The 25,850-nt window shown below is 38.4% G+C and overlaps 1 protein-coding gene across 1 annotated transcript; it reads left to right on the forward strand.

Annotated features, from left to right (window-relative positions):
* ZC3H6 (zinc finger CCCH-type containing 6) lies at nt 1-25,426 on the forward strand. Its single transcript, XM_063123925.1, has 12 exons — nt 1-217; nt 7,507-7,690; nt 8,932-9,054; nt 11,603-11,840; nt 13,244-13,356; nt 14,005-14,121; nt 14,828-14,939; nt 15,992-16,101; nt 17,497-17,750; nt 18,934-19,400; nt 21,516-21,758; nt 23,063-25,426. Exons 1-12 carry the CDS (start codon nt 126-128, stop codon nt 24,550-24,552), a joined length of 3,543 nt encoding a protein of 1,180 aa, XP_062979995.1. The 5' UTR covers nt 1-125; the 3' UTR covers nt 24,553-25,426.
* The last annotated feature ends 424 nt before the right edge of the window (nt 25,427-25,850 follow it).

Raw genomic sequence — 25,850 nt, forward strand, 5'->3', positions numbered from 1 at the left:
AGTGTGTATGGTGTGTGGGTGTGCGCCCCTCCTCCCTCCTCTCCCAACGCCCCACCACTGGCAGCGGTGTCCTGCCTTCCTCCCTCCTCCTCCTCCTCCCCGCACACACAGCCAGAGCCAGCACAATGGCCTTTGAAAGCCTGTTCTCCAAGCCCCCAAACCCAGTTCTTGACCAAAACATGCCCGACTCTGACAGGCAACATGCAGGGGACGAAAGGTCGAGTAACATTCTTCTCTCTCTCTCTTTCTTTCTCTCCGCTTCTCAATGGTGATAATTAACGGTGATAATAACTAAAAATGACGATATGCTGTGAGATGATGATGATTATGATAATAATGATGGTGGTAATAATAACGATGTCTTAAATATGCCTAGGTGGATTTAAGGAAAAGAAAATGTCTGTAGCATTGTATGGGATGGGGTGGAGTGGGTGGGGGGGAAGTCACCTTCAGCCTGGAGTGGGTGGGGGTCTTTTTAAACAAAAATCTAGATTCAAGGATGTTTTTGGTGGGGGGGATCTCTTCAAGGAGCATTTTGCATGCATTCTTTTTTACATTTCATTCTTTTTGTAAAAACAACAACAAACCAAACACATCTTTTCATAAATGCACTTTACATCGGGTGTCTGTATAATGTCACCGTTGTTCTTATCGTCCCTACTCCACTGCCATTTGAAATCAAAGACTGTGTGTTTCCCCCTGTATATAACATACATGGAGCTACATGTAAATGTTTACATCTTACACATTTAACTGGAACTCTTTTTTTGTGCAGGTGAAGTTCTATCTGATGTTATCTTTGACACTTTTCAATCGCATTAAGCCAACAAGCCAGAGGCATTTTCTGGTTTGAGGTCCAGTGCTTTCCTCTTTTCTGCAGGCTCTTGTTTTCATACAGATCTGGCTTTTCTCACTTTTTTTAAAAAAAGGGGGGAATCCTCTGAAATTTATTTCTCTGACATTCAACAACATGTATGCAAATCTTTCTTTAGATCAAGATTTGTAATGGTGTTCCAAATAATAGACAAGTCTGTCTATGGTCCCCACGCCCCTCCACAACCTTATACAACACCGTTTTATCAAAGTGGTACAAAACATTACATAGTCCCTTATTCATGTAGCAGCACTATAGTGTTTAGTTTTCGCTCTTCTACAAGCTGGGATGCAGAGGCATATGGCAATTAAAATGACTTGCACAGAGCTACAGTGAATCAGGTCTGGGCCTTGTATCTCAGATCTACATACTAGCAATCCTTCAGTAAAGTAGTTGTAGCAGTTTAAAATGTTAATGAAACAATTTGTACTTAAAAATGGATACTTCCTAGTGCAGTATTGTTACTTTTAACATAATCTGTGAAGATTGCAACCTGAGTTGTTCTGCAAATACTGTTTAAAAGAAAAGCTTGCACAGTACTGAATTATTAATAGACCCCAGGCTAATTATCCTATGGGTTCTTCAAGATACTGCTATTTTAAAATTGAAAGCAATGGGGGGAAATATAAAATCATCTTCATGCAAACTGTTCTCTGTTGTAGAAAGAGGACACTCAATGTTTTTCTATAAGTATAAACCATTAAAACAGTAATATTAAAATTAAGCAGCTGACCCCCTCCCCCCATCTATTTCTCTCCATAGGTGATCTATTGAGATACACTGGAAGTGCACAAAGTAGTTTAAGAAGCACAACCAAAGCTTGTAAATATGTATGGCTTTGCCATAATAGCAGATCCTCAATGGGCTTATTCCCCTGCTAGTTTATCATATTTCTTTACACTGCTTCTTTCTAGCTTCCAAAGATCACAAAAATAAATTAAACATTTTTAAGGTGGATAAATTCAAAATGTGATTAATTGCTCTTAGTGGAACAAGAAACAGACCAGAGTTGTACTTCCTTGCTTTGCAGTGGTTAGAAGAGAAAAGTCCACATCAAGTAGTTTCAAATACAGTGAAGTGATGTGTGTTTTTCTTTAGCTCTTTCTTGTGGTATTTTGAATAGAAATCAAGCTACTACTCCTGCCTTGATCCCGTTTTGTTTTGATATAAGAGATCTAGGTTAGGGAGCCCTGTAAATGTTTTGCAGATGCTGCTGTCCCATCATAATGCTTGGAGGGCCAACTGATCATTCTCCTATGCCACTCATTGAGTGTAACTAAATCTCTCCACAGCAGGTGGGAGAGGAGGGTGTGTATTTGGACTGTTGTTCCACAGTGGAGCCATACTTGCTGAACATATCCCTACCTGGTTGTTCATAAGCAAACTTAGCTATGTTGGCAGCCAGAGGCTCAAAATACAAATGCAGTATTATTCATAATGACATGTTGATATCTGTCAAATACTCATTCCATAATTATGTGCTCAAATGTTAGGAAGCAAAGAGTGTTGTTACTTAAAATCACAAAGTTTTTTGGGGTTTTTTGTTTTAAAAGGAAGTATTTTTATATATTGAGAACATAAGAAGAACCATGCTGTATCAGACCATGATGAGTCCATCTAGTCCAGCAATCTGTTCACACAGTGGCCAACGAGCCATGTGAGGGAAACCCACAAATAGGACATGAGTATAATAGCAACCTTCTGTTCGTATGCCCCAGCACCTTGTGTACCTTGGCATACCACCTCCGATAACAGAAGAAGCCTATAGCGATTATGACTTGTAGCCATTGATAGCTTTAACCTCCATGAATATGTCTACCATTTTAATGCCATCCAGATTGGTGGCTGCCACTACATCTTGCAGTATCAAATTCTATAAATTCTATAGCTTAACTGTATTCTGTAGTTTAACTATATACTGTTTTAAGAGTTTCCTAATTCAAATACATACAATTTTCCATTATAGTAACATCAAATTTTATAGGTACAAGGACTGCACTACTAATGAAATCCTCAAATACTGTATTCTAGAGAAGTTTTCAGTAGTGGAGCCTTAGAAATTAATTGCACAAATGTATGTCAACATTTGGTACCTCTGAACTAGTCCTTGTACTCAGTGGTTGTAATCCTTATTGGTATATGTGAGTGTTAGAACTCCTGATTTACCCTGTTGAAGTGAATGCTTGACCAATTTACAAGAAACGTGTTATCATGGCACTGGTGCTCAGAATCAGGTTTCACAAGAGATAAGAGTCGCATATATTTTTGTTCATAAAGATAGCAAAAGGGTTAGCAGAGAGCCATTCTCATATTTGTTAAGTAACTTAAATGTTTTTTCTTGGATTAACATTTGTACATTTTTTGCTGACGTAGACAGGAGCTGTCCTTTCTAATATCACTGAATTTCATAAGTCTATCTATAAATTCATCTTGAATATAAAGCGGCTCAGAAATTTATGGAGTTCAGTATAAATAACAGGGAACCAAGCATAGGTTGTGTTTGTTAGTCATTCTTACTGTAGTCATATTAAAATGAATGGGGCTTAAATTAGACTAAGATATTGGATATAACCCATAGTGTTGCACCTATTTTTGATGTCAGGGATTAAATACTGAAAACTGCCTTCTTGTTAAGGATTTGTTATCATTAAATGTTTATTAGCAGGACATTGTTGAAAAATAATAAGTGAAGACATTTTGGAGATCTATCTTCAAAATTTAGTCCTTGTTCTCAAAGTCAGTTTGTAAGGCATCTTGTCACTGGGTGAGCAGAATCTATACACTATACTGCTCATGTTTAGTTATAAGTACCGGCCCTTTTGACTTGTTTTAAAATTCTTATACATGTGGCAAAAAGTACATTTTGTAATTTAAGTTCATACAATTCCTAAATATCTAAGATGAGTCAATCTTATAGTTATGAAATTGCAGCAACCAAATTCCTGAGGCTAGCCTTTTGATAAATATTTGGCTATTCAGTTACAGACATATTTATAGCATCTTGCATATATTAGAAAGCGTCCCACAGGTCATTAGTGTAACTCAGTGTTGGATGCTGAATTCTCCCTTCTGTGAGATGAAGGGCTGTGTTCCTGGAAGGTTCCTCTGCCCAATTCTTGGGGATCCCCCCCTCTCCTACACCCCTTTCAGCAGCGTTTCCTAACTCTCTAGCATTTTTAGGGAGATGGAGGGGCCACTGTGGTAAGCAGGACACTGGGAAGTCTACTTCCACCAGCACAGCTGATCCACTGTAAATCTAGATCAAGCCCTCCGTCTATATAGATTAATCACCTTTTATATCCTTACTCTGAAAACCTCTAAAGAAGATTTCATGTATTCTTTGGACAGTTTGTTCCATTGCTGAACTAAATCACTTTTCTAACTCTTTCCTTAACTAGTTCTCTTCCATTTATGTTTGCGGATTTATTCCTCCTTGTCTATGGTTAATGCTTTTCACTCGCTTTGTTGAAATTCATTTTGTTATATCAGCTGAGCTCTCCAGTTCATCAAGTTCCTTTTCAGAAATTTTATCTGTTCTTTAAAGTTTTTTTTTAATCCTTCCCACTTCTGTGTGTGATTTAGATAAATATTCAGTTGGGGCACAGTTTAAGCATTGACCAGTTCTTGCCCCAAATGACCTGCACAATAGCCTTAACACTGCACCATGCCCACTTGGACAGTGCAAGATGCCTGTGGAAATTGTGGCCCAGCCTTGTACTGACCATTATGTTGACTTTTGCTACAGACCTCATGAGGGTTTGCCAATTGTTGAAATGTAAAATTTATTTATTTATTAGGGTGCGGTCCTGTCCAGATGCCCATCAGCCTCCAAACTCAGGCTGACAGGTATCTTAAGCAGAGGAGGAGGAGCACAGAGGAGATTGTCACCTCCACACTTCTCCTGCATTGCATTTTTGCTAGACAGGCATTTTGCCAATCTAGCTAGGGCTCTTCAAAGTGGGGAGGGAAGGGAGCTGGGGATAGCACATGTCCTTGCTTTTCCTGTATGCTCCCCACCCGTAGAAGCACTCCCATTCATCCTCTACGAGGTCACTTTTCCGAGCTTGAGGAGGCAGCCAGTGCAGTTCTCTCCGTGCTGAGGGCAGGGAGCTTGGACTCCTGGGTCCAAGATCAGATCCAGTAAGCTGAACTGTCCTATTGCCCCCTAGATGCTGTGTAAGGGCCGTAAGATTGTTCACTTAGTTTATCTAAATAGCAGATGATGTAGTGAACTTGTTTGTGGGCTGTATCACTTCATTACTGCCACCTCCAGTGTCATGTTTGGTGGCAACACAAGATAGGGCATTCTTGGTGGATGATCTCAGGCTATGGATCTCCCTGCCAAGGGAGGCTAGGTTGGTTCCTTCTCTGTTGTCCTTCCACCAGAATGCAATGGCATTTTTATTCAAGCAAGACTTTGATGTGTAAGAGGGTCTTTTGGGTTGGATGATGTTTTGATTCTGTTACTGTTGTGCTTTTAATGTATTTGTTTTTCATCAAGTTTGTATTTATCCATTATTGTTACCTGCCTTGAGTGCCGTTTTCTTGGTACAAGGGCAGTATATAAATCAAATAAATACCAGTTTAGACTGGAAATGTGGGATCAAATGATTGAATGCTTTGTCATGAAAAAAAGTTCCTTTCTTGTGTAAAATTAGCATGTCATGATGAAGGCTAATCTAGAATCCTTCTATGTGGCAAGTATTTATTTTTTTAATGAAGAAGTATTTAACCGTTTGATCCAACATTTGTGGTCTGAAATGGTGCAGTCCAGAAACAAGTCCAGCACCTCATCTGCTCTCGATGAACTAGATCAAGATTCTTTGTTTATAGTAAGAATTTTGTTTACCTCTGCCCCAATCAACATCCTGAATAAATGGTTACCAGTAGGTCTAATATTTTTTAAAAGTATTCCATGTTCATTACCTGTGTACCGTAAGGGCATGTATAGGAGTGTTATTTGGATATTTTGGCTGAGCTAGATATTTTTTGTCAGTGTTATAAGATCTCTTTCAGCTGTTGATAATTTTGCCCAGAGGCAAATAGCAGGCATGTTAAGCATAGTCACATACACTTTAAACCAGGTTTAATCCTTCCATTCTATAGTTGTCTCACTGAGCAGCAGCCATTATCCTTAAGGGTAGAAATCTATTTTTAACAACAAGAACATAGTCAAATTTGTGAGGTCAGTTTTGCTTTAGTTTTATTAGTCCTTCAAACTTAAGCTATTCTCAAAATAGCTTGTTTAACTTAAACATTTCATAAAAATTACTCTTAAATTTATGTGTTGGTATAAATTCTAAGTTGAATAAGAGAAATCAGTTTTTTAAAAATATTGTTGACATGTTGACTGTGAGACATTTTTCCTAAGAGACCCTTTTTAAATCGATGTCCTGTACAACTAGTGTACCTCTACTGACAGAAGGCTTTTGTCAGTAGAACATTGGATGTAACCCAATGTTGCATAGTTGTTTATGTAACACTTGTTTTATTTATTATTTATTTATTTATTTTATTACATTTATATACCGCCCCACAGCCGAAGCTCTCTGGGCGGTTTATTTTATATAGCTTATAATTTCTATAGTACAAAGTGCATTTCAAGTATTTTTGAAATTCAGTGGTTCTTGCAATAAGGTAAAGGTATATTAACCAGAAAAGTAACAATTTATGCAAGGCTGTAAGTAAAGGGATTGGACAACAGATATGCATAACATACTCATTGTAACTGCACTACGTTAAGCGGACAATTAAGGTTTATTTTCCCTTACAAATAGTACATGTTCACAACCAAACTAAAGAACATTACTGTCTTTTTATATGATTACTAGCATAATTAAACAACAGTTACATTTTTTCTCATATGAATTTGTCTGAACATTAAGTTCTTCAACAAAGGCCGTTTTCCAGATGTCCTAACCTTCCAAAGCCAGTCCAGTGCTGAACAGAGAGAGGGCTATTTCAGTGGGTAATGCCCCACTTTTTTTATTTAATAATTTGTTATGTCACTTTTCAGAACTAAAAAAGTTATATCAAAGTGGCTTACGGTCAGTTAAACAATATACAAATAAATCTCCAATTATTAAAACATTTTTTTAAAAAAGAGAAAAAATAACTCTAATTTGTGGAATGTTTTCCCCAGACAAGTAAAAGAGGCACCTACACTAGCATCATTTAGACACAAGGAAATTGATCCTTTTCCTCTGGGCAATTGAATTAATGTCTGTCATTTAGTTTTGTTGCTTTTACTGCTTTATTAATTTTGTTTTTACCTCCTTTATTGGTTTTGTCTGCTGCTCCTTTTCTCTGTTGGGTTCTTTATTAATAAATTAATAGGTTTTTGTATTGCTATTTCTTGCATTTTGTAATTGTAAGCCACATTTGAACTGTAAAGTTCAAAAATGTCATGCAAATATTTATTAAAATTACTTATAAGATAGTAAATTGAAACTTGCATGCTATTCCTTGAAATGCGAACAAATATAAGGTGCTACTTTGTATGTATTTATGTAAGCATTTTGATTGATGGACAGATAAACATGGAACAAGATTGTATGATTGCACTGTCAACTGTGTCATTCTTTTTTAATTTTCCAAATTCATATTAAGTTTAAACTGTATATCTGAAACAGAGAGGATGGTGAACTTGAAGATGGTGAAATAGATGATGCTGGATTTGAAGAAGACAAGGAAGAACAAAATGCAAAAGTTGAAGATAAACAGAAAAATGAAAAAACCCATAGAAAATCCCGAAAGAAGCACAAAAAAGAAAAAGAGAAGAAAAAATCAAAAAGGAGAAGACGTGACAAACATAAGGTTAGAATTGTTGGTCAATGTTCTGTGCAATGTATTCATTTAACTAGAGTAATTATTTTTCCTTTACATACTTTGGGAAACCTTTGCATGACTTCACTGAATATGAAATCTTTGAGACGGTGGGGTTCCCCCTGGACTACAAGGTAGTCAAGAGAGCCAGACTATTGAGATGTTACATATTGCTTCCAGCTTTCCTAGCACTGTACCCAATAATGCATTACAATATCTTGGGGTATGCTTGGTTGTGCAGCAAGGATTAAGAGGTGACACAGTATTTCATTATGTGCATCTAATTAAGGTACAATACACCTTAACTATTATTGGTAATAAATTGGTCTTTGTGGCGATTTGAGTTGTACACTGCTGGCTCTTTGATCTACTTTTCTTCGATCTCTACTTCTTCATCATCATTATTTATTACATTTCTTTACCGCCCCATAGCCAAAGGTCTCTGGGCAGTTTACAAAAGATTAAAACATTAAATATTGATATACAAAATTTAAAATCATAAAAATGTAAAACAGACAGCATACAAAGACAACATACATTTAAAAACAACTTTGAGCTCTCAGCCAAACCTAAAAATAGATTGGGGATCGATTAAAAACTCAACAACATATGCTGCTAAATGTCTGGGAGAAGAAAAAAGTCTTGATCTGTCACCAAAAAGATAACTATGTTGGCGCCAGGTGGGCCTCATCGGGGAGATCATTACATAATTGGGAGGCCACCACTGAGAAGGCCCTCTCCCTTGTTGCCATCCTCCAAGCTGCCCTCGGTGTAGGCACCCTGAGGAGGACTTTAGATGTTGAGCGTGGTGTACGGGTAAGTTCAGGTCAACTTAACACTCTTTCCGAGTTTAAAATAGCTATAAAGACTAGTCCCTTCCAGCAGGCCTACCCAGATTAATTTTAAACCTAAGAATTTTAAGATGGCCTGATGGTTATTTTAATATTGTATTGGTTTTATATGCTCTTTTCATTAGTTTTGTGCATTTGAGGTGGGTAAGAAATAAATAGATGATGATGATGATGGTGATGGTGGGAGACATTCAGTCAGGTATTGTGGTCCCAAGCTGTGTAAGGCTTTATAGGTTAAATCCAGCACTTTGAATCAGGCTCGGAAACATACAGGCAGCCAATGCAAGCGGGCCAGAGCCAATGTTCATAACATTTTAAATGCATTGTATGTAGTTGCTCATTTCCTCATCTTATACAAATGAAAGTGTTCTTGCTTTTCAGCATAATTCTCCTTCTAGTGATGACAGTTCTGACTATAGTATTGATTCTGATGCTGAACGTTCAGAAAGACCCCATAAGAAAGGAGCTGGTTTCTACAGAGATTATGAATCTTCATTTCTTCAGGTACAGCTTTCAAAATAGACCTTATTTCGTTTGTTTTCCACGGTACTTTGATCCTACCCTTTCTTAAAAGATGCATGTTTTCACTTTGGAACTATATTAGGTTAATTTTAAAATATGCTGTTTTACTATTTTCATTATATCTAATTCTCTTCTTCGTTTTTTGATGTGTGTGTGTGTTTGATTTGCTATGATTTTTTGTGAAACAGATATGAGGATTACAGGCAAGGAGTGGGGACTATATTTCCCCCTGCTAGGCAGTTAGTAAAGTTTCCAATCAGGATGAAGCAATTTTTATCCCCACACTTTTCCAACCAATATGAAAGTTGTTGAAAAGGAAATTAGTGTCACTTTGGGTTTTACTTGGTGTTTTGTCTGTCTTGTTGCCTCTGTCATATGTGTTCATTACAAAGAAAAAAGCAGAAAAACTAGGGATAGGTGATTCAAGTAGCATATATCCTTCCGCTACAGAGACGTTCATTGCTTCTTCTTTTTTTAACTGTGTTATGTCGCAGTATCGGGGAAGGATCTTGAAAAGACCACTAGCAGAGGTATTCCTTACAGGGGAGTAATATCACATCAGACCTCCATATGAAGTTTTTTTTAATGGATTAATATGAAAGCATTAAGTGACTCAACTGAATATCTCGTGCGAGAAAAGGGACATTTTCAAGAGCCCCCTTTCCTCTTCAGACAAATTCATTTCAAGGCCTTCTTCCATTATTAGCATAAAATAACTTTGCGGGGACCATCTGATTTCTCTTGACTATTCTTAACAATTACTGTGTAAGCAGACGATTATCAGTTCAGAGCCACAAATTATTTCATTAATGCCTGTCTTGTGAAGTCAGTAGTAATTTTTGTATTAGCTGGGAGTTTGATATAAGATGTGTTAATATGCAGTATATACTTAAACACATTTAAAATTAAAGGTGCAATCAGACTGATGCCTGACTTCAACAAGTAATTTCATTGAATTGCTGCAATGATCACACAAAGGTTTAATGTTCTTTGCAACAAAATGCAAATAGAAAACTTCTAAGAGGGGAGCCCAGAGTGAGGCAGATATTCCAGACAATTCAGAGAAACCCTCTTCTGGCAGTATGTTACTAATCTTAATTTTTTCACACTTCTGAAAGTCATCAGATTGGATATTCTCCCTGGGAAAAGGGGTGGAACAGGGCATAAAATTGCTTCATTCTGACTGCTATAGAATAGGATTTAGTCACTTGTGTATGCCAGTATCTTCATGCTACCAAAAATAGGTAAGAAATGTTTAGAGTTGAATTTAGTAGCTCTCATTTGAGAAATAATTAATGCTAAATGTATTTGTAATGTGTATGTTTTAGTGCTTACAGACATTTGATCTTGAAAAACATTACTCCTTCATGCCCTAATTACTTTGCTAAAATTTGAATAATCAAAAAAGCAAATTGCTAATTTGCATATATATTTTAGAATTCAGGGGGGAGTTGAGCCAAAGAGAGCTTCGGCTATTGGACGGTATAAAAATGCAATAAATAAATAAATAAATAAATAAATTTGAGTTAATTTGGCACACACATGCTTCTGAGTGTTTTTTTAATGCAGAAAATTCTGCCTGTGCTTCTGTGGTGTTCGTTACAACTTGTGTAATAAAGCATAGGAAAATTATGTCTTTTAAATATTTATCTTGAATTTTTCTTGGCGCTCACCAGTTTCATTGCAATAAAATGATATAACAAAAATCAAGTGTTCAATAGTCATGTAGCCTTCTCTGCTATTGATAGCCTGTCACCTGTTTAAAAGATGTCTAAAAAAGTGTGAGAGTGGGACAATAAAATATAATTCACTACTTTTTTTATCCAGCTACATTATTTATGTATACACATTTGGCTTAGCACAGAATCTGCACCAAGTCTTTCCTAAAGACAGTTGATTCTGCCTTAACCACTTTATTGTGATTTACAGACTGATTTTGAAAAAGAGAGCAACATGGTGATCCATTCCTGCTCTCAACCAGCTTTATCTTGTAGTCTTTCAAGACTGGTACTTGTGTTCCTTTCCTTGGGACAATGGGATGGGAAGTCTTGGGATATCAAAAATCTCAGAATTGTGAGGCACAAAATCCATAGCCAAGTGACGATATCTGCTTTCATCATAACACCTGTCAATCCATCTGTGGATGATCAGGAACTATAGGCATTCCTCTGCTTTTTTTTAATTTGCAACAATGTAATGACTTGCAGAGAATGAGTCCTATTCAGGATAGAAAAATACACAGGAACAACAGTAAGCATGCAGTCTTCTATATGTCTACCCAGAAGTAAGTGCCTTTGCATTCAGTGGGGCTTACTCCCACTTACCTGAGTATAAGATTGCAGCCTAATGTTAGTTATTTGTCTTTAAAAAAACTAACATTGCAATAGAAAAGCCAATGAATAGAGCAAATGCTTTCCCAATCCTGACATTGCTAGTTAAAACTATATCCTGGAGAACTGCTGTTGTTTGGATAGATAGTGTTACGAATTTTATCTTAATTTGCTCTAATTGTTTGTTCTCTTTCATCCAGCATGGACATATTTCAGGAAAATATAACCCTTCACAGAAGACACAGCATAATAAAAAATCCAAAAACAAAGACTATGATAATTACAGTGATGATTTTGGGTACAATGAGGATGAAAAAGAGGATTTTGCTGACCAGCTGAAACAATATAGACAAGCTAAAGAAACTTCAAATACTGATTTAGAACCTCCAATTTCAAAAGAACCAGTGAAAAAACAAGGGATGAAAGGTATTCAGAAAGGTATGGCAGCTGTCTAAGAATAGAATACTATTGCGGACTAGCAATTTTCTGAGTTGATGGTCTAGAATGGAAATTTTTGTGTTGAAGCTGCACATTCACTTTCTGTTAATGTCTGGGCAATTGCTACTATTGTGGCAGAGAAGGCCTGCCACTCTCTGCTGCATATTCTGCTCCTGGGAATTTTTTTATCTCTTGGCCCATTCCTTCCTTCTCTAAAGCATTTACTACTGTTCTTTTTTTTTTTAAAAAAAGTCTTGTTTTATTTTAAATCTAAATTTCCAAAAACAAACATTTATACATATATAAATTACAGATTTTGGTCTGTAAATAAATTTTAAAAGGGAGCTGATACCAAAGCAATTATACCTACATAAACAATTGAGTAGGGATGTATATCATCTCCAAATTTATCGTGCCAAAAAATGATGGAGGTTGACTTTTTCCTAATAAATTGATATTCATATATTGGATTTTCACAGGCCCTAACATAATATATTCACTTAAGCATTATAGCTGTGTCCCAGATGTTGTAGAATCAACATTACACAGATGAAGCCACTTCTTTTTTCTAGTACATAGCTATTGACATTTTTGTTGCTGTTAATAGATTAATCTATTAATCATCTCAATATCAACTATACCAACACAATCTTCCAAATAATGTAATAATACTCTTATTGGTTCATTTGAAGTATTTCATGTATCTTTTCTCTTGTTTCATCCATCCATCTTTGATTTTACATTATTTTTCCCCAGACCAAGTTTTTCCAAGTTAGAGTAGTTACTTGTAATTTACTTTTTACAACTCCTTAAATTCTCTTTTAGGAGGCTGAGACAGGCAAACTCCACTTATGATGACATGGGGCCTAAATACTTAAGTGGACAGAGAATTAAAATGTAACTAGTCATTAGAACAAATTGTTTAAAGATTTCAGGGGAATCCAGAAACTGTTAGCTATTTTATAATCCAGGATATTACGTTGAAAACCATTTTAGCTCTGACCTGGCATGCAGTAAAAGAGACCACAACCTGATTCTCTTAAAACGACAACCCAGAGTATGGGTTGAGTATGGGTTGTAGTTGAGTCGTGGATTGTTGTTACATGTAAACCCTGTACTATGGGTTAAGTATGAGCTGTTAACCATGAATAACCCAGAGTTCACAATCCAGCAATGTACCATGGGCTCTCTTCCTGGGTTGGTTGTGGTTAACAACCCATAGTTTAAACCATAGATTCAACAAAAGTTCTTATTCAACCTGTACACTAGATTGTTGTTACATGTGAACCAGGCCCTTATGTGCCCCATTCATTATACAGAGAAGTACATTGGTCCTCTTCCAGACCATAACCTTTATCCCCTAAATAATTTGAAATGAATGTATGATATTGGGTTTTTTTTAGGTGCTGCACAAACAAGCAATAGCTATGGTACTGGCCGAGGGCGTGGCATGCAAAAGAAATTGAAGCGCAAAGACCGTGGAAGGGGAAGAGGGATAAATAAAAGCTCTGAAGAGGTAAATGGAATGGCATGTATATTCAAATTTAGGATTTTATATGAAAGTTGTCAGTGCGAAGACCTGATAATAAATTAAAATAAGCAGGTCTTCAGTATGATGACTCTGCATTAAGTGGTTTGAGTATTGCAGCCTGGGGATACATAATGAAACCAACTTTTGATGAGGCTAAGTTGGAGGGAGGGATAGTAAAAATCATGTGATTTTGAAAGAGTAATATGATCAGGAAAAATATCAGTAGTGAGTGAGTAGTTCATTTGCAAAATGAATGTTATATAGATCTAGTGAAGTCAGGCAGTAAATGGTCTACTGGTTGGGAAAACTGTATTGTCACTTCCCTCCCCCGTCACTACCACTAAAGGCAAATGTGGCAAAATGCTTTTTAATCTTTTATTGTACTTTGCATTTCATGATAATCCTATTTGTTTCCTTATAAAGTCAGTTATACAGGAAGCTCCTGTATAACAGCTGTGCCCGATGCGGGTAACTTTTACCATAACTAGAATATCAATGACTGTATGTTTGACCTTAAACATTTTGAGAAGCTCAGTTGATTATTGTATCTTATCATTTGAGAGCTGAAATTGTTTTGATTTCTGTGACACCTGACTAAACAACACATTAAAATGGGGTTTGTTTAATTTACAGGAAATAAAGCCAGTGAAGAAATGGCCAACTATGAGTCAAGCATTCATAAACCAGCATACTGTGGAACACAAAGGAAAACAAATTTGTAAATATTTCCTAGAGGCACGCTGCATTAAGGTGGATATGTAATTGTATACTCCTTTTCTGGAAGGGTGTGATGGGGATCATGAGAATTTTATTCCAGTTTGCTCGATAGCAACACAGCATTTATCAGACTTTTAGAGCTTCGTCTTTTTTTTTTCTTTAAATGATTTCAGTATAAAAATAAACTAGAGAAAAATTACTTTTCTCCAAATTTCCAGGACACTAAGTTAAAAGGATAAACAGGCCACAAAATTTCTAAAATTTGGAACAGATTTTCATATTTAATATTGAACATGTGCAATATATAAATAGAAGTTATAATCTGTTTTTTAAAATGTTTTGATGGCATATATTAACAACCTTGTTCTGGTAGTTGGATGTTATACCAGTTCTTGCTTAGTGTTGCATCATTGTAAACAGAGCTGCTCTTAGCAATTGGATCAGTCTGTTTATATAAGAAAATACAGACATTGTCAATACGTTCTAAACAAGTGCAATGTTTTATGACTGTGCAGATATAACTTCATGTTATTCTTTGTGACTTTTATGACTTTGGCTTTTTTTTTCATCTGTTACTTGTAAGATCAACCTTTAACTTTCTCCAGCTTCTCTGGTGAAAAAATAATTGAAAAGCAAAGAACGATATTTAGCTAAGGTTTATCGTATTGGCATTTTAAATTCAACTTGAAATATAAGAATTTTACATTTGTTATTGTTAACTCTCTTTTTACTTACACAGGGAGACCAGTGTAAATTTGATCATGATGCAGAAATAGAGAAGAAAAAGGAAATCTGCAAATTTTACATTCAGGGTTATTGTTCCAAAGGAGAGAACTGCATTTATATGCATAATATCCTTTGATAAAAACATTCCAATAATATTGTAATTAAAACTATTTCATTTAAAAGGTTCCATTTCTACTAGTATATAGAAATGCTATAAAAACAATGGCTTTACATGTAATGTAAATTGATAGTTGCATGCTTATGTTACAAGAAGTATTATACGTAAATTAATCCATTGAGGTTACTTTGTTACTAAAACATTATAGTTCAAGGTCAGGAGTCCAAATTTTTGGGTTAGCTTACTAGCCAAACTTATTATTTTTGGTTATGTCCAACACCTCATTTTCTGAAGTCTTATGGCATGTTCAGAAGACATGGAGAGTTGAGGGCTATTCGCTGTTGTGTTTTTAAATTTATTTTATTTATTACATTTATATACTGCCCCATAACCGAAGCTCTCTGGGTGGTTTTTATTGTTTTTTTGTGAAAGTAAAAGCAGCACCTTATTGTTGCTGCTTTCTGTGGAAGTCCAACAGGATAGGAGAGAAACTACCCTTCTTGCCTCTACAAAGATGTGAGGGAGAAAAAGGAGAGGTGGGTTTTCTCCTAGAAGTTGAGCTTTTTCAGCTCTTAATCATCACCGGCGTAATGGAAAGGGGGGAAAGGCTACCCTTTTCCCCTCCACAAAGAACTGGCAGCAAAAGTGGAGTAGTTTCTCTCTTCCTGCTGGGTTTTTGCTGGAAGTGGTGGTGAGGTACTGCTAAGAGCACTTTCAGATAAATGACATCTCTTTTCCTCCATGGAGGCAATGCAGCTTCTCTTCCACAATAAGGGCTTTTGCCAGATGGGAAAGGGGCATTTGCCACTGGCAAGCAGGTGAAAACATTTATGGAAGGGAGAAAATTTGTATCCCAAAGGTTAATTCCCTATAGGGATCCCATGCCCCCCAATGACAGTGATCCCTCACATGGCAATGTGGACACCTTCACAAGCTCTTTTCAATATATTCCTCACTCCGCTATCCCATTATTGTCAAAATGATGGATGTATTATTCGCATTGTCAGAAGTTATTTTAAAAAGTGTTATAATTTTTAAGAATCCTTAATATTGGCTCACATGAATTTCCTTGCAAGTTCTATCATACGGGAGCTAAATGCTACCACGGTGACAAATGCAAGTTTTCTCATGATCCACTAACTAAAGAGACAAAAGAACTACTTGATAAGGTAAGAAATGGGCCTTCTATGAATGGAATGTGCAGCTTTGTGTTTTAATCTGAAGATGTTATTTTAAAAAAAATATTCAGAAATGAGAAAAAGGCAGTGAATAGCACAGGTTTAACTAGAGTTTCCAAGGAATCTAGCCAAATCTATTGAGAGTTAATTGCATCTGAACAAGTGTATAAAAAGAGGATTTCTTTTGCCTTTTCTGTATAACTATTTACTACAAATTTAGGATGCCGTCTGCCAACTTAATATATTTTGGTGTAAGAAGCTGTGTTGTGCCGTAACCCCAACCCCTTAAAGTTGTATCTAATGAGATTGCATCCTGTCGCTAATCCCTCCTCCCACTCTGTCCATGCAAAATAAAGCTCAGTGAAAGAGAATCCAGTTCTGCTGGCAGCCCAAAGGAATTTCTTTCCTTGGGTTCCCCTCAGTACTTTCCTCCATCTCATCTATCACCTGTGGTATGCAGAGAACTGAGGTAACTAGAAAGGGTTCTGCTGTTACTTGAGTTAGAAACAGCTCTCTTCTGCTCAATTCCCTTATATATGTTCTCTGTATTTACATCTTGTTTGTCCTACGCAAAGATAGACAGATGATATAAGCATTTTTGTACCATGGACCCTATTTATTCTGCTGAGCATTTTGGAGTGGAGACAGACGTAATATAAAAAGGGAGCTCCTCAGCCATAGGATGAGCCAAGCTTCCTCCAGCTTCGCATGCTTTGCACATTACATATGTGAATGTCAAGCTGGAAGGGAGAATTATAAGTGCATTGACTTGCTTTGCCTTTGTAGCTGGGTGCTCCAAGATCAGAGTGGGAGAAGAACTGGTGTGTTAGCTTTCTCTGCCTTTGAGCCCAATGAATGGAGAGCAAGCCCACGTATCTCCACTTTCCCTCCAGCTTGGAGCTGGAAGGCAAAGAAAGAGTCGAACAGATGTTTCCTTTTGAGGGAAAGACCCCCATCCCCATTTTGGATCTCACTCTGCTAAAGTGTTGCATCACTGACAGCAGCGAAAATTTGGATGGTGGACTGGTTTGTTTGGTCTAAAAGCTTAGGACAGCCTTTCCCAATCTGGTGCCATCCCTGGGAATTGTGGGAGTTGTAGGCCATCTTATCTTGGGAAAGGCTGGCTTACTGTGCCTAAATCTTGGCTCAGTCTTCATGAACTGGGAGGGATTTTGAAGGGTGATTCCAAAAAAATTGGAGATAAACATGGGTATACTAAATTGTTGTTTTAGTCTAGTTGGATTCACTGGATATTTCTTGTTTCAATTTTGAAGACTGCTAACCTATCCTATACATACATGAGTGGTGGGTTTCTGTAATGGCCTCCAAAAGGTTACACAAGAGAAATGTGTCTAACTTTGGTTACATTTTGTTTGTGTGTTTTAGGTACTGAATACTGAGGAGGAGCCACAAAATGATGATGAAAAAGAAGTGGAAGAACTTAGGAAGCGTGGCATAGTTCCTCTTCCTAAGCCACCTCCAGGAGTTGGGCTTTTGCCAACCCCACCAGAGCCGTATTCATTTTCTGAGGAAGATGCAGAAAACTTTCAGGACCCTTCTGGTGAATTCAAGAAAATCCCATCTCTCTTTGAGATAGTTGTGAAACCTACTGTGGATTTAGCACACAAAATTGGAAAAACGTATGTATTAAAATTGTCAAAATTGCATGTGAGATTCAATGAAGAAATAAAGGAGTTTAGAAAATTTGTGGCTTTAGAGCAAGGAGAATGGGATTCAAAAATGTGTGCATAACCTTATTCAGATCTGCTATGTCTAAACTGACACCTTATTGAAAAGTTCATCCAATAATTGTCTGCCTCTTGGGATCTAAAATTTGATCTCTATTTAAAATCTACCTGCATTCTATTGAAACCCTTTTGAGAAGGATAAGGGAGTAAGTTGTCCAATCAATTTTTGTGAACCTCCCAGAGAGCTCCGGCTGTTGGGCGGTATAGAAATGTAATTAATTAATATCCTATTTTAAATATCTTTAAACAAGGAATTCCTACAACATCCCTTGGAAAGCAATCCTATGTCCCCTAGACATTGTCTGGGGGACATAAGATATTTCGGATTCCTGAATCTGAGACCGGAGACAGCGCTCCAGCCTTAGACCCAGCAGTCAGAGCTCCCCACCCCCTTGCAGCCAGCATGGCTAGAACCACACCAGCTGCCTCTACAAATTCACAAATGTGAGCTTGTAGAGGGAAAGGGGGATGTGCTTGGGGGGGGGGGGGGAGAGAGGAGGAAACAGCTTATGCCATATCCCCTGTCCCGAAGCCTCCACTAGATGGGTGAAAATGCCTTTCTAGCTAAAATGCAGAGCGGGAGCATTGGATACTCACAAGCCTCTGAGTTTGGAGCCTTACAAGTACGCAGGGCAGATCTAATAGGATTGCACCCTTACCTTGTTAATGAGAGTTTACTGCTGGAGTCTGTTTTAATACTTCACACCTGAATCTCTTCTTGCAGTTTTTACCTATTTTGTCTTGTCCTGTAAGGAGAACTGTTGCTTTCCATCTTTTTATTTGGCTCTTAAATATTTAAGAACTACAGTTATGTTCCTTCATAATGTAATCTCAAACATATCCAATTTCTTTACCATTAGTTAGATGGAGGCCAGAATAATTGGAAGCTTATGCTATGCTGATGGCGTACTGTTTCAAAACAACACACCATGCTGAGTAGTAGTGTTCCTCTTAAGGAGAAAGTACAAGTATATATGGCCATTTTTTAAGCTTCTCAACTACAATGCTGCCTACAGTCTAGTCTGATTTTAATATTTGTACAAGAGTATTCTTGACCTAATTTTCTATATTACAGTCCACCAGCATTCTATAACAGCGCATCCCCACCTGGACCAGAGTTTGAAGGAAGTGATCCACATATGTACAATGCAGAATTAAGTCCAGGACATAATGGACCAGCAGGGCTCCCAGGTTCTCCTGGGCGTCCCTGTGCAATTCCCGCAGGGCCTCAAAGTCCACCTTTGCAGCCAATTCCTCCAGGTTACTTAGGACCACAGGGTCAAGCCGGTGTACCTATGCATGGACAGTTGGTTGGTCCACCTTTAACACCACCTGGTGCATCTTATGGCTGTGCAGTTGCTCAAGAACATATGGCAAATATGCCCAGGGACAATCACTGCCCACCTGGTCCACCGTATCAGCAAATTCCTGGAGAACGGCAGCCAAATACTGGTTATGAGTCTCTTCAGAATCCAGCCAACTTCTATGACAATTACTATTCACATCAGGCTGTACATAACTTCCAGACAACCAATTCTGGTGGTAAGTTTTAATTTGTGAATTTTGATCCTTAGAAATGTGAACTAAATGGGTTATCTATTGGGAGAATTTGATATGTAGCATAATTGGCAGTCATCTAGTCTTAACTCTTACTCACGATTTAGAAAATATTTTCAAAATGCCCATCATTCCATGTGTGTGGAGGAAGAGCATGTCTACCACATGGACTCCTGAGGGTGCAGTATGTCTCTGTGTACTCGGGCACAGACACTTGCACCCTCCTGTGGAGTTCCTGCTAATGAGACCTGGGACATTCCGGGTCAGGTGTGGAGGATGTCTTATGCTCTCACTATAACAGTGGCTCCTGCCAAGTACAGCACTTACGTTTTCCCATAAAAGGAAGCAGCAGCTATTCCCTTCCATGCAGGGGTCTACAGTTTATGGCTGGCTAAGCCTAATATTTTGGCTGCCAGCCCCCTTCACCCAACAAGTCTCTCACCAGCCTTTTCTACGGGCTCAAGCTGCCCTTGGGGTGAGGGGTGCGTGGCAGTCTCATTAAATACAACTTCTAAGGGCAGGGGCTTAAGGCACAACACATATTCCTGCACTGGAACACCTCTTTCCCTCTTCCTTGTGGCCTTTCCTGGTTGGGAGTATCCCAGCTTGAACGTAGCTGCTTCAGAGGGAAAGACTTGTGGGGAGGGGAACAGTGCCAGCTTGAGCACCGCTGCTTGAAGACACCCCAAATAAGTGCCTTCAGGCAGCAGTATCTAACCGCCCACCCGCTTTCCTATTCCAGGCCGCAGTGCTCTAGGTCCCTTGCCCACACAGCTGCCAAGCAATCCCCAGCTTTCCTCCCAACTTCGGAGCTGGGGAGATGGCAGGGATCGTCATGCCCATCCCTGCAGCTTCAAATATGGGAGGGTTGCTGGTTCCTCATCTTGCTTGCCATAGGGTGGAGTCAATTGGCCATGGTGAGCGGAATTCTTGAAACCTGCTTAGGTGGGGGGAAAGTAAAGGGGTGAATCTGCTGAGCAACAGCTTGGATTTTCTTTCTTGGTCACGTATGATCGAATGCTGGAAACTAAGTTTTATAGAAATATTGGGGCTGTTATATGATATGACAGCCCATTACAAGATGTAGTGATGGACACCAATTTGGATGGCTTTAAAAGGCGGTTGGATAAATGCCTGGAGGAGAAGGCTATCAAGGGCTACTAGTCCTGATAACTATGTGCTACCTCCAGTATCAGACAGTAAGCTTATATGCACCAGTTGCTGGGCAACATGGTTGGGAGGGTGATGTTGCACCCGTGTCCTGCTTGTGGCCCCCTGGTCGACAGCTGGTTGGCCACTGTGTGAACAGAGAGCTGGACTAGATGGGCCCATGGTCTGATCCAGCAGGGCTCTTCTTATGTTCTTAAGTTGGATTAGTACTTCCATCATCATTGACCTTGCTGGCTGGGGCTGATGGAAGTTGCGGTCCAACTACATCTGAAGGGCCACAGGTGCACTGCTCTTGTTCTCTAGCAGTGGTGCTCCTTTTTAAATGTATAAAAGCTGAGCCTAGAGATAGATGCTAGGGTTTTTTTCAGTGAGTTGAAGGCAGTTTAAAAGCAGGATTGCTGCTTGTGTGTGTAAACATCCCAGTGTTGTCTCTGGACAAACAGGTTTTGCAGGTTTGTACTGTTTCAAAAATCTGCAAAATTTATTTGACCAGAGGCAACAGTGAGGCAGAAAGAATGGATGGGTACCCCATGGGAAGTGTACTTTTCTCAGACCACTTTCAACTCTCTTAAGAACTATTGTCTGGCTTCAGCTTGAGTTTCCATAGTCTGATCCAGCATGGCTCTTCTTATTTTCTTATTTGGAATATGCAACCCCCGTTTTGCAGTTGTTGTGCCATGCAAAGCCAGTGAGCATGGGTTATGCAAGGGTTAAACAGCCATTGCATAACCCGTAGTCTATTTTAGGGTTATGTGAGGGTTGTTTAGCCCTCATGTAACCTCTAAATAGGGGTTGCAAATGCAACATGCTGCCTGCAGGTGCCATGGCGTGTCATCCAAGCCCAGTCGTTATCCAATGGTAGTCAGTGATGCTTGGAAATATCTTTTTGTGTTTAGCATAAATCCTAATTATTTGTAATACTGAATGCAGATGGTACATGGCAAGGAGAATTCACAGATCCCCAGGCTCACCATATTTCTTCAGATTCACATAACAGTGGAAATGAATATGAGTCAGACAGTGCCACAGCAGCAGGCCACAATTCATCTATTAATGTACCAGACTTCCTTCCTGCCATGCAGAAAGCCCTTTTTGTAAGGCTCAGTCAAAAACAACAAGATGATGGAGAGCAGATGAGCAATCGGTGTCAAAGGTCACTGAGTAGAGAAGAAGGTATTGTCAAATTCTCTTTTTAAACAAAATATAATATTCTTAGGCGTAACTCCCTTTTCAAATGTTTGTGAACATTGTACTGTACTGCCTGCTTGCCTCTGTTTATTTCCTTGTAATTTTTACTAAAGGTTCTAAAACACATTGCAATCACTTGGTCCAGGGAGGGCTGATTCTGTTATGAAGATTAGGCAATCTCTCTTCTCCCCGCACTAAAGAACGGTCAGTCTTGAAATGACAGGGTTGCTTCTCCATCGTAGTCTCTCTGCATTCACACATATGAGGTTGTGCCTTTATAACTGCTAGATATAATCCTTGTTCTGATTGCAGAGGCCAAAGAAAACAATTGATTGCTCTTTTTATAACCACCACTTACATAAGTAGATATTGACAGAAGTGACGTACATTCATGGGAAGAAGGGAATGAGGGTAAATACATTCAACCACTGCTGATGCTGCTATACAGTGAAACTGGTTATCTCAGTGATACTGGGAGGAGGATTAAGACTTCAGACCACAGGCATTTTCCTCTTGAAGCTGATATAGAGGGAATGAGTGGTTTTTCTCTCTCACAGCAGCACAAGACTGAGCTAGATTTGACTTTCTCAATAGCCAGGCTTCCTTCCAACCAGAGCAGCACAACACTGGAGTGGACTCTGGGCCTGGACAGTGCATGTTTGGAGCCTGCGCAGTTTTGCACTATTGGATGAAAACGAAGTTCTTTCTATCCAGCAGTGGAAAATTTGGAGGAAGGGTGGAGAGAAGGCAGTTCTTTAAATCAAAGCTGACTTATACTGTGCATGGGCATAATCCTCCTAATCACCTTTTCCCTAATCTACATAGCTGCAAGAAGGTAAAGAAAGGGTGAAATATAGGGAAGGGGAAGAATGTTTTTATGTTTTTTCTGCTTTTCGTTATTATTTATTATTTGCATTTTTATACCGCCCAATAGCCGAAGCTCCCTGGGCGGTTCACAAAAACTAAAACCATTCAAAGTATAAAACAAAGTATAAAAACATGTATAAACTATGGGCATATTTATGTAGAACTTTTTCAGTGTGCAAAGTGCTTTACATCTGAACATTAATGCTTTTACCAAGTGTCAGACAGAGGTAGATTTCTCATTTTAATGGGAAATTCTTTGTCATTCTAAAGAGAACTTAGAATTACCCCCTCTTGTGTAACCTGGTTTTATTAAAGGATTCCCAGGCACAACTGAAATAATCTATTTTGTTTATCTTAGGTTAGAAAATGTGCAATATTATAGCACCTGTCATTTATATGGTATCTTCCTGTTCATTTTCTAGATGATAATGTAAACTGGTATTCCAGTAGTGAAGAGGAAGAAGGAAGCAGTGTTAAATCAATACTAAAGACCTTGAAGAAACAAAGTGAGACATTTAGAAATCAGCACTCTGCAGACCAACAGCTGAGAGTTATACCAACTGACCCAAGACTTGCTAAAGAGCGAGGCCCAGGAAGCCAAGCAGTTGATCCCAGGCTCAGATCAGCTTCAAGATCAAATTCTAGAAAAACATCAGAGCCAGGAGCCTTGGACCCAAGGCTTCCACGAGATCCTAGAATCTTAAAAAGTAATGAAACTATTCATGCAAGCTCATCTGCTAGTGGAGCAAAGCTAGACTTGCATCACGCACACCCTGGGGTCAAGACCATGCAAAAAGGACTGGATGAAGAGGAGGAGGAGGCAGAACGAGAGCTGAGAGAGAGAGCTTTCCTAATACCATTGGAACCTCTACCTGGAGTAACATTACGGGATCCAAGATCTCAGCTCAGGCAGTTCAGCCATATTAAAATGGACATCGTTCTGAGCAAACCCAACTTTGCTAAGCATATTGTATGGGCCCCTGAAGATTTGCTACCAGTACCTTTGCCGAAACCAGACCCAGTATCCTCAATCAATTTACCCCTTCCTCCACTTATAGCTGACCAGAGATTTAATCAATTACGGAACATCAAAAGTGATCCTATTCCAAGTGCAATTCCGTCTGACCCACGATTAGCAGCAAAAGCAAAAAATCCAAATTTAGCAAGCAGAAGTGGCTCTCTGGACCACTCTACAGATTCACATTCTAGTAACTTAAGCAAATTAGGAGATCCTCGCTTGCAGAAAACTATCGATCCCAGACTCCATAGACTATCCAGTACAGACTCCCATCATGGAATTGGGAAGGATCTTTTGCCTCCAAAACCTGATCCCAGGTTAGCCAAATCTAGCACTGGTACAGCACAGTCCTCAGAAGCTGCCAGCTTTCAGTCTGACTCAGATGTGTTGCCTCCATATGCCCCTAAGCTATCGTCTGCTAGTGCTAGACTGGGCACTCCTAGTTCAATACTAAGTGGCATTAGTTTGTATGATCCAAGAAATTCATTGGACCCCTCTCCAGTTAATTCAGGGGAGAATGGAGAGAATCAGAAAAAGGGTATTTTGAAAAATGCTGGCCAAAATGAAGCAGCTCTCTCAGAAGAACAGTTGCCTCAAAAAACATCCCCACACGTAGAAAAAACCCTGGAAGCATTTGGAGAAGCCAGTCCAGATAAAGGGGGTAGTGTCAATAAACCTCAGACTAAACACTCCAGTGCTGCTCCGGCAGTTCACAATCTTCCTATCCAAGCTTTATCAGGGTTAATCAGGCCACAATACAGTGATCAGAGGCAAGTAAGGCAGCCTGGGCAGATCAGTCAAATACCAGAAAGTGATCCTAATGGAGAATCGGATGACAAATCATTGAAAGACGTTTTCAAGACTTTTGACCCCACTGCTTCGCCCTTTTGTTAGCTATTTGTTTACTAAGACTTTTTACCATTGTGAATAATGCAAGTTTATGCAGTTTTGTAACTGGTTTACCTCTATGCTTTATTTATTTTTAAATTATAACCAGAAACACTTTTGGGCTGCTATTTTCAGAACCACATGCAGTAATACATTATGCTATAGTGTTTGCCAAGTTGGTATTTTCTATATAATTTTCCCATTCCAGGGAGATTAATCAGTGATCAGTTTAAAATATATATTAGTATATCATGTTAGATCTGAGAGAAGCACTTTCATTGTAAATAATCATCATTAAGGATTTAATTTGAAGACTTGTATATGTGTAATGTGTCTTTTCAAAATCATTTAGAGAATGTTGGCCACTTTTGTATGATTGTACAGGCTCAAGCAATATAATGTACATTACTGTGAGAGACACTATTTAAGATGACAATTATCTAATCTATCAAGTCCAACTTGCTAAGTAAAATAAAAAAATATTGATCTTTTCTGAGCATTTGACACAAGGTATCATTTTTTATTCATTAAATTGATATTCTTAGCCTAAAAAATACCGTATTGCATATTGAGGAGCTGAAACAACTTTTTAAAGTATTTTATTCTATGCTGTATATAGAAGAAATTGCAAAGGACATAACTAAAACATTATTGTTAAAGTAGAAAACACCCTAAGTTGTCCGTGTTTAAAAAAATGAATTTACTTTTTTCATGTATACACTATTCTCAATTAGTGCTATGTCACATTGTGGTGTTCATGTATTCAATGTATTTTTGTATTCAATGGATTAATTTGTATTGCTTTTTTGTATTGATGTAACAGCAGTAACATGTATTCATGTGTCTGACATTTTTAACAAATTAAAAAAAAGTGAGAAAATCTTGACTTTTTTCTTGGACTTGAGTAGATTACTAAAACTCATGTGGGTTAAATGCTGAGAAACCTGCATTGCAGACTGGGTTTGTATACAGTGCTGTCCTTTTATTCACTGAAGGCTCTTTGCTCCAGAGGAGGCTCCTGTGAACAGATGGGGGAGGGAGGGAATTTTAGCAAACTTCCCCCTTTCTCCTGCAGTCGCTTGTAATACCTTCCACACTGTTCTCAAGGGTCCCTCAACTCTCTGGAGTAGATTTTTGAGGGTACACGGTCCTGCAGAGGGAAGGTGGAATTAGTAAAAACTGGCTCCCTCCCCTTTGCAGTTGTGGGAGCCTGTGCTGGAGGAAAGACCTTTCTGTGAGCAGAAGAAACAGTACAGTATACAACCCTATATTGACTTCTGTGCTTCCCAAGAGTACATGGTTGT

Source organism: Elgaria multicarinata, chromosome 4 (assembly GCF_023053635.1).
Source record: "Elgaria multicarinata webbii isolate HBS135686 ecotype San Diego chromosome 4, rElgMul1.1.pri, whole genome shotgun sequence".
Taxonomy (NCBI): Eukaryota; Metazoa; Chordata; class Lepidosauria; order Squamata; family Anguidae; genus Elgaria; species Elgaria multicarinata.